This window comes from Rhincodon typus, chromosome 19 (assembly GCF_021869965.1).
Source record: "Rhincodon typus isolate 14 chromosome 19, sRhiTyp1.1, whole genome shotgun sequence".
NCBI lineage: Eukaryota > Metazoa > Chordata > Chondrichthyes > Orectolobiformes > Rhincodontidae > Rhincodon > Rhincodon typus.
Genome location: NC_063350.1, coordinates 55,177,429 through 55,189,647, shown reverse-complemented (window position 1 = coordinate 55,189,647; position 12,219 = coordinate 55,177,429). Strand labels below are relative to the sequence as shown.

At 44.2% G+C, this 12,219-nt stretch overlaps 1 protein-coding gene across 4 annotated transcripts in view; it reads right to left on the bottom strand.

The window, feature by feature from the left end:
- Window positions 1–3,630: 3,630 nt before the first annotated feature.
- spo11 (SPO11 initiator of meiotic double stranded breaks) overlaps window positions 3,631–12,219 on the bottom strand; it is a 50,497-nt gene continuing 41,908 nt past the window's right edge. For all 4 annotated transcript variants that reach the window (XM_048608488.1, XM_048608489.1, XM_048608487.1 and 1 more), the window contains 2 exons: window positions 8,252–8,363; window positions 3,631–4,317 (listed from right to left, as the gene is read on the bottom strand). In XM_048608488.1, the coding sequence (XP_048464445.1) occupies window positions 4,198–4,317; window positions 8,252–8,363 (232 nt within the window). In that variant the 3' untranslated portion in view covers window positions 3,631–4,197. The remainder of the gene's footprint in view (window positions 4,318–8,251; window positions 8,364–12,219) is intronic.

Here is a 12,219-nt window from a genome sequence, read left to right as displayed (position 1 = left end):
GCCAAGCAGCATCAGAGGAGCAGGAAAGCTGACGTTTCGCGTCTGGACCCTTCTAAATTGTGATCTTATCAAACGTGCCAAAAGTAAAATCCAACGTTGAAACCAGAGTGTGTGTTTGGCAGGTTCAGATCACCACCTCCTCCATGGCCAAACTGTACAGCTTGGCATGATCCATAAGCACCTGCTGCATGTACCCTTTCACCACAGACACTGACATCCAGGGAGCCATTGCCACTGAATGGCATCAATCCAATGCACTGACATTGCAGCCTGCAAGATGGATTTGTCTATAAACAGGACACACCAGTAACTAGAAGTGTACAGCTGCACTTGGTAAAGTTACAAGCACAGGGACAAGCACCCAGTCCATGGCATGATCAGACTGACCAGAGCTGCAGCCTTGCTGTCTCAGTCTGCTTACACCTAGTGCCTACCAGCATGACCACAGCACTGCAGTGGCAAATGAGCAGTCACACAACCAGACAGTTGGCCTCAGGCCTTGGTGTGCGCATTTTGTTGTACGTCAGTGTAGCAGCTGTACCATGTGGCAGCAGGATTTACGCCAAACACACAGCATGTGCAGCAAGCAGTCAGGCATGTTTGAAAGCACAGTTAGTGCAGCTTTCCATACCAAAGCAAGGCTTCTGACATGTTCAGGCATCCGATCAGGGTGGCTTTGCACAGGAGATCTTCGCATCTATGCTCCAGGGAGCATGTCACAGTCAGTCCTTTGTTTCTATAGGGGATGTTCTGGGGGAAAAGGGAGATCTGTCACATTTGCAGTGTTGTCTGTGCTTTAGACACTTTGACCCATTTATGTATTAAAAACATTTTACCCAAATGCTCTTGTTGGTGAGGCAGACAAACAGAATTCAGTTTATGGCGCAACTCCAACTTACTAACACAGTATTCTTTATTAAAAACACCAAATGAGCATTTCCCAAATTCCCACAGTATTTATTCTTTATCTAGCTCAATCCATCTTAAAAAGGATACCACTTGTAGCAATCTGCATGTTTGAGCTGGGCCAGGGAAATCTCTTTTTCTGACATAGGGCTGGCTCTCTTCTATGAAGGTGGGTCTCGCAGGGGGTCAGGGCGCACTCTCTCTCTCCAGGTGGTCAGAGCTCCACTGCAGGCCAGGTCGTGTCTTCAGTGAGGGGGTGGCATCCAGGTGTGTTTTTATTTTCCTTGAACCAGACCTTTCTAAATGTTCGTGGGTTTTGTCCGATGGGGTCATGAACCAGGTAAAAGCATCCACTGGGTACATGCCAACAACCCACACCGTTGCCATGTCACGGGGGTGTAAAGTGCATGTCCTCAGGCACTGGCTGGAAGTCAAGGTGCCTGGAAGTCTGATCAAAACTCCTCCAATACACAACCCCTGGGCTGGTTGCAACTGATTCCCCCAAACTTTTGTGACCTCTTTGATCTTGGTTTCTGCTGTTCTCTGTAGCCAATAGCTGCTGGCTGCTGTTTAATTTAGAATGACCACAGCAGGCCGGTGTGTTCATCAGTCAGGGGTGTGGGCTGGCTCGTGCAGGTCAGCTCATTCAAGGGGATGGGCCACAGTCACTCCAATGCCTCCATTCACAGAAACTACGAGGCAAGGGGAGCAGGTATGTGGGTGTAACGCATACACATGACTTGGGGAATCAACTGGGGAAGTGTGAAGGCTGTGGGGTTCGTGGAAGGCAGTTAGCAAGGAGAGATTTATGCTCGGTGCCTCAGTGGCATGTTAATACTGAGGCTGGAAGCCAATGCAGAGGACAGCCTGCTGTTGTAGCAGCCATGAAGGAAATGGAAAGTGCACAATGTTTATGAGAACGGCCAGGAAAGCCCTTGAAATGTGCAGGTTAAGTGAACTGATATGTGAGGGGGTGGGCTGCATCTGCAACCAATTACAGGTGAACACGTCAGCCATGACACAAACATGTAGGGTGCCTACTCCCTGGTAAACCTGCAGCACTGGCCTTCTCTCTGTACTGCGCCACCCTTTTAACATCACTGCCAGGGAATTGCCTGATATATATATACACCTGAGCACACAGCTAGGTGGATAATAGGCAATATTGAAAGGGAGGCCTAAGGTGTTGGGTGAGACAAGGACATGTACATAAGAACCAGAAGGAGTAGGCCATTTAGCCCTTTCAGCCTGCTCTGCCATTCAATAAGATCATGGCTACACACTTTGCTACTGCTGCTCACTATAGAGCCCAACTATAGCACCTCACTACTGCTGAGGCAGTGATGCTGCAGCGCATAATGAAGTGTCTAGGTCTAACACAGAGCCAGGGACAACCACATGAACATAAAAACAAACATTTACATACAAAACAAACTATGTACATAACTGTCAGCTGTGGCCCTTCAGTATACCTTCCTTCTCCTCTCCCTCCTGCTGGATATCACTGAGGTATCCAGTTCCAAACATGGGGTTGAAGGGGCCAGGACCAATGACCTCCAACCAGGTACAGGAGGGGAACCCCAGGGAACACGGATCTGGATGTGACAGACATGCCGGGGGCCTTCTTGTCAAAGGCATGTTCGGCATTTGTGGTCTGAACTTCCAGGGGCTGGAGGGGCAGGCAGGATGGTTGTGGAGAGCCAGGTTACTTGTGCAGTGTACTGAGTGATAATTGCTAAGAAACGTGTGTACAGTTCCACCTCAAGGTGGATGTCTCCTGGCACTTCCTTGTGTCTTTGTAAAAACAGGGCTCATGGAATAGAGTCAAGGTACACACCCCTACCTCCCCACACTCTGACATGCCTTCCGTCCTGGGACAAATATCTGGGGTGATGGAGTGCAGGTGTACGCTACTGTCCAGCACCCTCTGAGGATGCTGGGCATGTCTCTCGATGTCAGCTACCAACCTGTCCATAGAGGCAGATGTGAGGTCACAGGACTGGCTGCATTGCTCCAGCTTTTTAGTGGTGAGGGATAATGTATCCCATATACCTATCTGCCACTGCTGCTTCACCTTTTGTATTTTACACAAACTTCTATGATTGCTGAGACTACAGGATCCTTCCCTGCCAGCAGCTGATGTCTCCTAGTGCTACATTGTCTCTGGCACTGCTCTGAGTATCAGACACCTGAGGCATTTCCTCCTTGCCTATCGTCAGCACCCTCCGATCCCACACTCCACTCACCTTGACTCCACTGGAATATCAGAGCTGGTGGCGGATCTAGGAAATAGCCTTGTTGGTGTTTCCTTTGGGTCCTCGATACTGATCCACAGAGATTGAGGATATCACTCCTGGGAGGAATGAGTGGTTCTCTGCAGATGTACCTGTAAGGCACAAGAGGCAGAAAGCATCATGGCTGCAGGTTACAAGTGGTGCCCAATGCATGACACTGTCTGTTTAATGCCAGTGTTTCAGTGCAAGAACAAGTGAGATTTAGTCAGTTGCCAGGACATCCTTGACTTTGCGCCCCACAGGACAGGTCCTGGTCCTTTTCTACAAAGGCAAGGATTGTTTCCATGTCAGGGTGAGGACATGGCTATCGGACACATCCCCTCCACCTAATCTTTTCATTTTCTTATCATTAGGAACCATTGCGGCGTTGTCATCATAATTCACAACATAATCTGAGTCCTTAAGCAATGACTGAATACTGTCCTTTATGTAAAGCAATTATCCTATTTATTTCGGAACTTAGTCACAAATGTGAAAGTGTAAATATTTGATAATGAATTACAACTGTTTCAGTGTTTGTGAATCTTAATGTATTCCATGGAATATGTTACTAATTTCAGCACAGTCGACCATAACGGTAACAGCAAATAGAGAAGCCAACCACACTACTCAATAACTGGTGCATCAACTCAGCCAGAAAGTTTACAGCAGGTTCATCAACTGAACAGGTATAATTTCAACTTACTCACCAAGTGAACAGATATATCTGGCCAACGTATCAACTTAACCAAGACAGCCACCAAACAAAAGGCTGAATAACTGGAATGGAATATCAAATAAACCAGCAACTTCAGCAACAAATGTGCTAAACATCTGACAAACCAACTCAGCCAGAGATGACAACATTTCGGCACCATGTCAACTAATAATCAATTGCTGTTACATCAAACAACATGAAGGCTGAACAGCTGGCACGTCAGCTCAAATCAGAAATATAATTCACTTGAATACAGTCAAATGTATGAATACATCACTTCAAATAACACGGACAATTTTCTTATATCCATCCACCAAACTTGAGTTTGTTTGGCAAGTATACTCTTGTGAGGTAGTCAGAAGAAATAGATTCCAGGGCCTGTATTTCAGCCTTCACTTTACACTTCTCCATAATTTCCATCTGAAAAGAATAAAGGATTTATATCAGAGATAGTAAGAACTACCGATGCCGGAGTAGGAAACACAGTGTGCAGCTGGAGGAACACAGCAAGCCAGGCAGCATCAGAGGAGCAGAAAAACTGACGTTTCAGGTCGGGACCCTTCTTCAGAAATGGGGGATGGGTGAGCTCTGAAATAAAGAGAGAGAGGGGTGGAGCTGGGGAAGGTAGGTGGGATGGTGATAGGTGAGTGCATGCAGGTAGGCAGTGGTGGGGATCAGTCAGTGAGGTGGGAAGAGCAATAGGTGGGAGAGAAGACGGACAGGTTGTGTCAGGTCAAGGAGGTGGGGATGAGAGGGAGGGTTAGACATGGGAGGAGACGGGGCTGGGGAGATTTTGAAACTGGTAAAGTCCACATTAAGACCATTGGGTTGTAAGCTCCCAAGATGGAACATGAGGTGCTGCTCTGCCAGTTTCTGGGTGGCGTCATTGTGACACTGGAGGAGGCCTAGGATGGACATGTCATCCAGGGAGTGAGAGGGGGAGTTGAAGCGGTTCACGACTGGGAGGTGTTGTCGTTTGTCGCGAACCGAGCGGAGATGGTCTACAAAGTGGTCTCCGAGCCTCCACTTAGTCTCACCGATGTAGAGGAGGCCACATTTGGAGCAGCGGATGGAATAGATCACGTTAGCGGATGTGCAGGTGAACCTCTGTCTGATGTGGAAAGGTTTTTTGGTTTCTTCGATGGAGGTGAGGGAGAGATGTAGGGGCGGGTACAGCACTTCCTGTGGTTGCGGGAAACGTGCCAGGGGTGGTGGAGCTAGTGGGGAGTGTGGAACGGACGAGGGAGTTTCAGAGAGAGTGGTCCCTCCGGAAGGCAGGTGGGGGTGGGGAGGGAAATATATCCTTCGTTGTGGGGTCAGATTGCAGGTGGCAGAAGTGGCAGAGAATGATACGTTCAATCCAGACATTAGTGGGGTGATATGTGAGGACAAGGGGGATTCTGTCTTTGTTTTTGTTGGGGGGAGGGGATGTGAGGGCAGAGGTATGGGAAATGCAAGAGATGCCGTCAAGAGCATTTTTGACCACTGAAGGGGGGAAGTTGCAGTCCTTGAAATGAGAGGACATCTGGGATGTTCGGGAGTAGAATGCCCCTTCTTGGGAGCAGACATGGCAAAAGGTGGAGGAATTGGGAGTAGGGGATCGCATTTTTGCAGGAAGGTGTGTGACAGGAGATGTAGTCTAGGGTAGCTGTGGGAGTCAGTGGGCTTGAAATAGATATCAATTTCGAGGTGGTCACCAGAGATGGAGACAGAGAGATCCAGGAAGGAGAGAGAAGGATCAGAGATGGTCCAGGTGAACTTGAGGTTGGGGCGGAAGGTGTTAGTAAAGTTGATGAACTGTTTGAGCCCCTTGTGGGAGCACGAGTTGGTGGAGGACGAGGTAGGGGATAGTGCCAGTGTAGCTGCAGAACAGGGACTGTTCCACGTATCCTACGAAGAGGCAGGCATCGCTTGGGCCCATGCAGGTACCCATGGCTACCCCCTCAGTCTGTAGGAAGTGGAAGGAGTTGAAGGAGAAGTTGTTAAGGGTAAGGACGAGTTCAGTTAAGCAGATGAGGATGTCAGTGGAGGGGGACTGGTTGGGCCTGTGGGAGAGGAAGAAGCATAGGGCTTTTAGGCCATCTGTGCGGGGGACATCCATAGTGAAGATGAGATGTTGGGGCCAGGGAATTGGAAGTCTTGGAGGAGGTGAAGGGCATGGGTAGTGTCCCGGACATAGGTGGGGAGTTCCTGGACCGGGGAACTCAGTCAAGGTAAGCGGAGGTAAGTACAGTGGGGCAGGAGCAGACAGAGACAATGGGTCAGCCAGGGCTTTCGGGTTTGTGGATTTTTATATCGCCGTGTTTGCTGTAGCAATTCACACATTTGTAACATGCTGTAATTCATAACAATAACAGAATGCAATGACATATCCGAATGACATGATGCTACTTTACCACCGAGCTTGGAATAACTGACTTTGTGAATACTAGATGCTTTTGGCAATAATACAGATTTGCTGCCCACAGATCCACATACTTGTGAGGTCAGCCCCAGAACTTGCTTTTATTTCAATATTGATAATGGCAAGTGCCATTTAGCATGACTGAATAAAACTGCTCTTTACAGTGTATATAAATACACAAGTATTTTAATTAATGTTTGCCTTAGTGTATAATTACAGAGTTATCATTTTTTACGTGCAGTTTTGTTCTATATAACGCTTGTCACAGGGGTCGGTGCTGAGACAACAATTTTATTTACCATATCTGCAGAGGGATACAGTCAAGTTAAGACAGTGGACAAAACCTTGGCAGATGGAATATTATGTAGGGAAACTGAAGTTATGCTTTTGGCAGGAAGAATAGAGGAGCTGAATATTATTTAAATAGAGGAAGACTGCAGAAAGCTATGGAACAGAAGGATTTGGGAGTCTTTGTCTATGAATCACAAAAAGCTAGTATCCAAATTCAGTGGGTAATGGGGAAGGGAGATTAAATATTGGCCTTTACTTCAAATGGAAAAAGAAGGGAGGTTTTGCTAAAACTATACAAGGCACCAGTCAGACCACAGCTGGAATACTGTTAACAGTTTTTCCTCACCTAAGGAAAGGTATAATGGCATCGGAAGCAGTCCAGAGAAGGTTCACTCGGCTGATACAACGTATGGAGAGACTGTCTTACAGGATAGGTTGAATAGATTGGGCCAGTATTCTTTGGAATATAGAAGAATGAGAGGCAACCTTATTGAAACATACAAGATTCTTAGAGGTCTTCACAGATTAGATGCGGAGAGGTTAAATTTTTCATCAGTAAGGGAATCCAGGGCTAAGTACAACAAATGTCCAAAGTGAAAACTGCAAGAACTGCAGATGCTGTAAATCAGGAACAAAAACAGAAGTTGCTGGAAAAGCTCAGCAGGTCTGGCAGCATCTGTGAAGGAAAAAAAAGTTAATGTTTTAGGTCCGGTGACCCTTTCTCAGAACTCCAAAATGATCTGAGGGTTCGGGTGCAAGGATCTTTAAAATACACCATATACGCCATAAACAGGTGTAGAAAAATCATCAAGAAAGATAATGGAATACTCGCCTTTATATCTAAAGGAATGGAATACAAGGACACAGAAGTTATGCTGCAGTTATACAAAATCCTAGTTAGACCCCACTTGATGTACTGAGAGAAGAACTTGGCACTACAACTTCGGGAAATATATTGCCCTTGCAGGAAGTACAATATAGGTTTACAACAATGATACCTGGACTACAGGGTTAAGATATGAGGAGAGGTTATACAAATTAAGCCTGTTTTCTCTAGAATTTAGAAGGTTAAGGAGTGATCTGATCAAAGTCTTCAAGAATATTAACAGGAAAAGACAGGATAGATAAAGATAAACTATTTCCACTGCTTGGGCATTCTTGAACTAGGGGGCATAAGGATGAGACTGTTCAGGATAAATGTTAGGAATCATTCTGCACACACAGGGTGATATATGTTTGGAACTCTCTTCCACAAACAGTAGGGAATGTTAGATCAGTTGTGAATTTTAAATTTGAGACAGCCTATTTTTTATTAAAGCAAAGGTATTAAGGAATATGGAGCAAAGTCAGGTATATGCAGCTAGGCCACAGATCAGCCATGATCTCACTGAATGGCTGAACAGGCTTGTGGGGCTGAATAGCTTACTCCTATTCCTACATCGTGGGGAAAGGCAGAAAAGTGAAACTGAGGATTATTAGCCAGGAATGGTTCAGCAGAGCCGACAGGCTGAACGGCGTACTTCTGCTCCGACATCTTATGGTCGTGATCCACTTATTTCTTTGTACAGCCTGACCACGCTTTGTTATTTTGTATTATCAGCAAAATTACTGGTGATGTATTACTAGATAAGAAACTAATTAATCATAGTTTTACCTTACCTCTTTCTTCCAGAGGGGTTGCCAGTTAACATAGGGTCTCTTTTGCAGCATGCTCAACTTTCTCACGTCATTGTTAGTAAGAGGAATTAAAGCTTCTTTCGGTATATTTAATCTGGAGACAACATATACAAAGAAAGCACATTTGACTGACATTTAGTTTCTAATCTAAACAGTGCTTGTAATATAAAAAATAAAAGATTAGGCTGGCAAACATAGGATGTCACTAGTTACGTTTGATTATTATGGGAACTGATATTGGATGCAAAACATTTTTTTAATAGAATCCCCAGAGTGTGGAATCAGGCCATTTGGCCCAACAAGTCCACACTGACGCTCCCAAAGAGGATCCATTCCTTACCTATCCCTGTAACTCTGCATTTCCCATGGCTAACACACCTAACCTACATATCCCTGAACACAATGGGTAATTTAGCATGGCCAATCCACCTGACCTGCCCATCTTTGGACTGTGGGAGAAAACTGAAACACCGAGCAGAAACCCATGCAGACAAAGGGAGAACACACAAACTTCACACAGACAGGAGCCCAAGACTGGAATTGACCCCGGGTCCCCGATGCGGTGAGGCAGCGTAGTAACCACTGAGCCAACCGTGCTGCCCATTATTTATTAAGATGACAAACATGACCATTTGTTCAGTGTGTACAAAATGAATGAGTGTCTGTGATCAAGTGTATTCTATCAGTGATTAAGGAAGTTCGATCTGTTAGCAACACCTACTTTTAAATTGCTTTTTATGTTGTTATTAAGATGCTATCTGAACTATCCATTTAGAAAATCATTGACTGGACATATATCTATACCTTGGGCATTTTGGGAAAAACACTTTACAAAGCAAGAGAAACGGGTCGGAAAATTTTATGTTTTCAAAGGGCAGAGACTGCACAATTGGAGTCATTGCCTCTACAATTCCTTCAGGGACAGCGAGTTAAAAAATACATTGGATGTGAACGCAGATAGTGAGAGAGATACCTTGCCTAAACAACAACATTTGCACTTTGCCTCCATCTCTCCGAAATCCCTCTCACCAAATTGTAAGAGTTGCAAAATTCACTAGACATGATGAGTAACTGCAAGTGAAGAGTTTTGAAGGAAGAATTCCAAATCAACTCTAATGTCTTCAGATAAAAAGATATCAGCCAGCCATACCTGATCCAGGGAGAAAGCCCAGTGAGTGCGTACAAAGTGACATCAGCTGCAGACCAACATTGGACAATCTATGAATAATTCATTTCTCTGAATTTAATGATTTCTTATTTAAAGTACTTTTTCTCCCTAGACTTGAAGGTTGTGTGTGTGTGTGAGACAGTGCGTGTGCATGTGTTGCCTTGGTATGTTTTTTTTTCAAGGAAGGTAGTTGTGTAGTTCAAACAGTTTAAAATCAGCTTCAATCAGCTTTGTCTCCAATAAACTAGTTCTTTATTTGTTTCTAAAGGAGCCTGGTTGATATGTTTATTATACTAAACTATATACAGTTTGATTTACTATATATAAATATTTACTTAAATTTGGAATTTATCATTTCCTTTTTTAAATTCAAACTTCGCAATGACCTGTGGAGGAATGGATCATGGAAAGGGATTAGTTCACCCTTTCTAACTCAGTCACAACAAATATTTGAGTGTTTACATATGAAATTGAATTGCTAGATGAACAAGTATACTTGGAAGTGGGAACATAATAATTGAAAATAGTAAGGTTTCTTGGATACTTCTAGTCAAATTTCAGAAGCAGCGCAAACAGACTTATATGGAGTTTTGAGAGGGTCAAACCACTTAGCAAGCTGGTCTTCCATGAACAAAAGTGGTTTTCCACATCGATCATTTTTTTCCTTCATTTGTTCATCAACAGTAATAAGCCTCTTGTGAACGGCCATGGTAATTTTGGCGAGTTTGGCAAAATCAATTAGCTGCAGCAACCTAATCTGGCTGAATTTTCCCAGCCCCTGGATAACATGAAAATGGTGAGTCAGTTGGGAAAAAGGCGGTCATAGAGGCATAGAGCTGTACAGCATGGAAATAGACTCTTCAGTCCAACTCGACCATGGCAACCAGATATCCTAAATTAATCTAGTCCCATTTGCCAACATTTGGCCTATATCTCTCTAAACTCTTCCTATTCATATACCCATCCAGATGCCTTTTAAATAATGTAATTGTACCAGCCTCCACCATATCCTCTGGCAGTTCATTCCATAAATGCATCACCCTCTGTGAAAAAGTTGCCCCTCAATTCCCTTTCAAATCTTTCCCCTCTCACCTTAACCCTGTAGCTTTGGACTCCCCTACTCTGAGGAAAAGACCTTGGCTATTCACACTATCCATGCCCCTCATGAATTTATAAACCTCTATGAGGTCACCCCTCAGCCTCTGACGCTTCAGGAAAAGTAGTTTCATCCTATTTAGCCTCTCCTTACAGCTCAAGCCTCTAACCATGGCAACATCCTTGTAAATCTGTTCAGCAACCTTTGAAGTTTAACAACATCTTTCCTATAGCAGGGAAACCAGAACTGAATGCAGTATTCCAAAAGTAGCCTAACTAATGTCCTGTACAGCCACGACATGACGTCCTAACTCCTATACTCAATGCAGTTGCCAACAGAAGCAAGCGTACCAAATGCCTTCTTCATTATCCTGTCTAACTGTGACTCTACCTTCAAGGAACTATGTCCCTGCACACCAAGGTTTCTTTGTTCAGCAACACTCCCCAGGACCCTACCATTAAGTGCATACTATCTTTTAGTCTTCAAATAAAGAGACATTGATAAAACACATCAAACAAAGCATAACTTATTACAACCTCATAATGATATCATTCAATCAAAATTAACCCCGCACCCCCAAGTTCTAAATAGACTCCTGCTGAGCTAATCAATTTGAGAGTCTTGAGTTTCAGCCACATATTCATAATAATGAGGTCATTCAGAGAAACGGATGCTTGGTCATCTATTTTTGTTGATAAAAATTACTAGGTGACTTCAATATGAAGGCTTGGCTGTGCTCCAAATCTCACTAATGGGCAAGTTCAAAAGAGGTCCGTTTTCAGTTTGAGGCAGAGGGTTAGCTTTGATTCATTGACATCTTTATGAATTCAAAGTGAGATATCCTTTCCTTGATTTTTTTTCAATGTATGGTTATTTGGACAATATTAAGGAATGTGAAGTGGGGTAAAGTTTCTATTCTTGTTAGTATAAATGGCACTGTCTCATTGCATTTTTATAAGATTGTCAGTATCGCAGACATTTTTAAATAGAGTTCTAAATGAAGTTTTTTTTCCACAAGGATTTCAATCATACCATTGTTATTGTACAGCTCATTACCTGTACATAGTGCATAGTGGGTTAGTCGGAATAAAGGGCACAAAAACTAGATGAGGAGGCGTGAAAGGTGAGAGCTACTGGACGTAACAGTTTTAAATATAAAGTGATGAGGCTGGTTAGCTCACTGAGCTGGCTTGTTGTTTCGCAGACGTTTCGTTACCATGCTTGGTAACATCCTCAGTGCAGCCTCCGATGAAGCGTCGGTGTGTTTTCCCGCCTGGTTTTTAAACTCTGGGGTCCGTTGAGATGGATTGCCTCACTTCCGGTTTTCCTTCGTAGTGGAATGTATATGGGGTCGAGTTCAATGTGTTTATTAATAGCATGCTTCGTGGAGTGCCATGCTTCCAGGAATTCTCGTGCTTGTCTCTGCCTAGCCTGTCCCAGGATCTTGGTGTTGTCCCAGACGAAGTCGTGGATCTTCTTGTCCATGTGGATTGAGATGAGTGAGTATTGGTCGTGTCTTTTTGTAGCCAGTTGGTGTTCATGTACTCTTGTTGTTAGTTTCCTTCCTTTTTTTTTTAAGTTTGAGCATGTTGTCCTTGGAGATTAACAATAAGAGTACATGAACAAGGAGAGTTTCTGACAGTCAGGGATAGAAGACTTGACAGCAAAATTCAGCCCCACGTATTT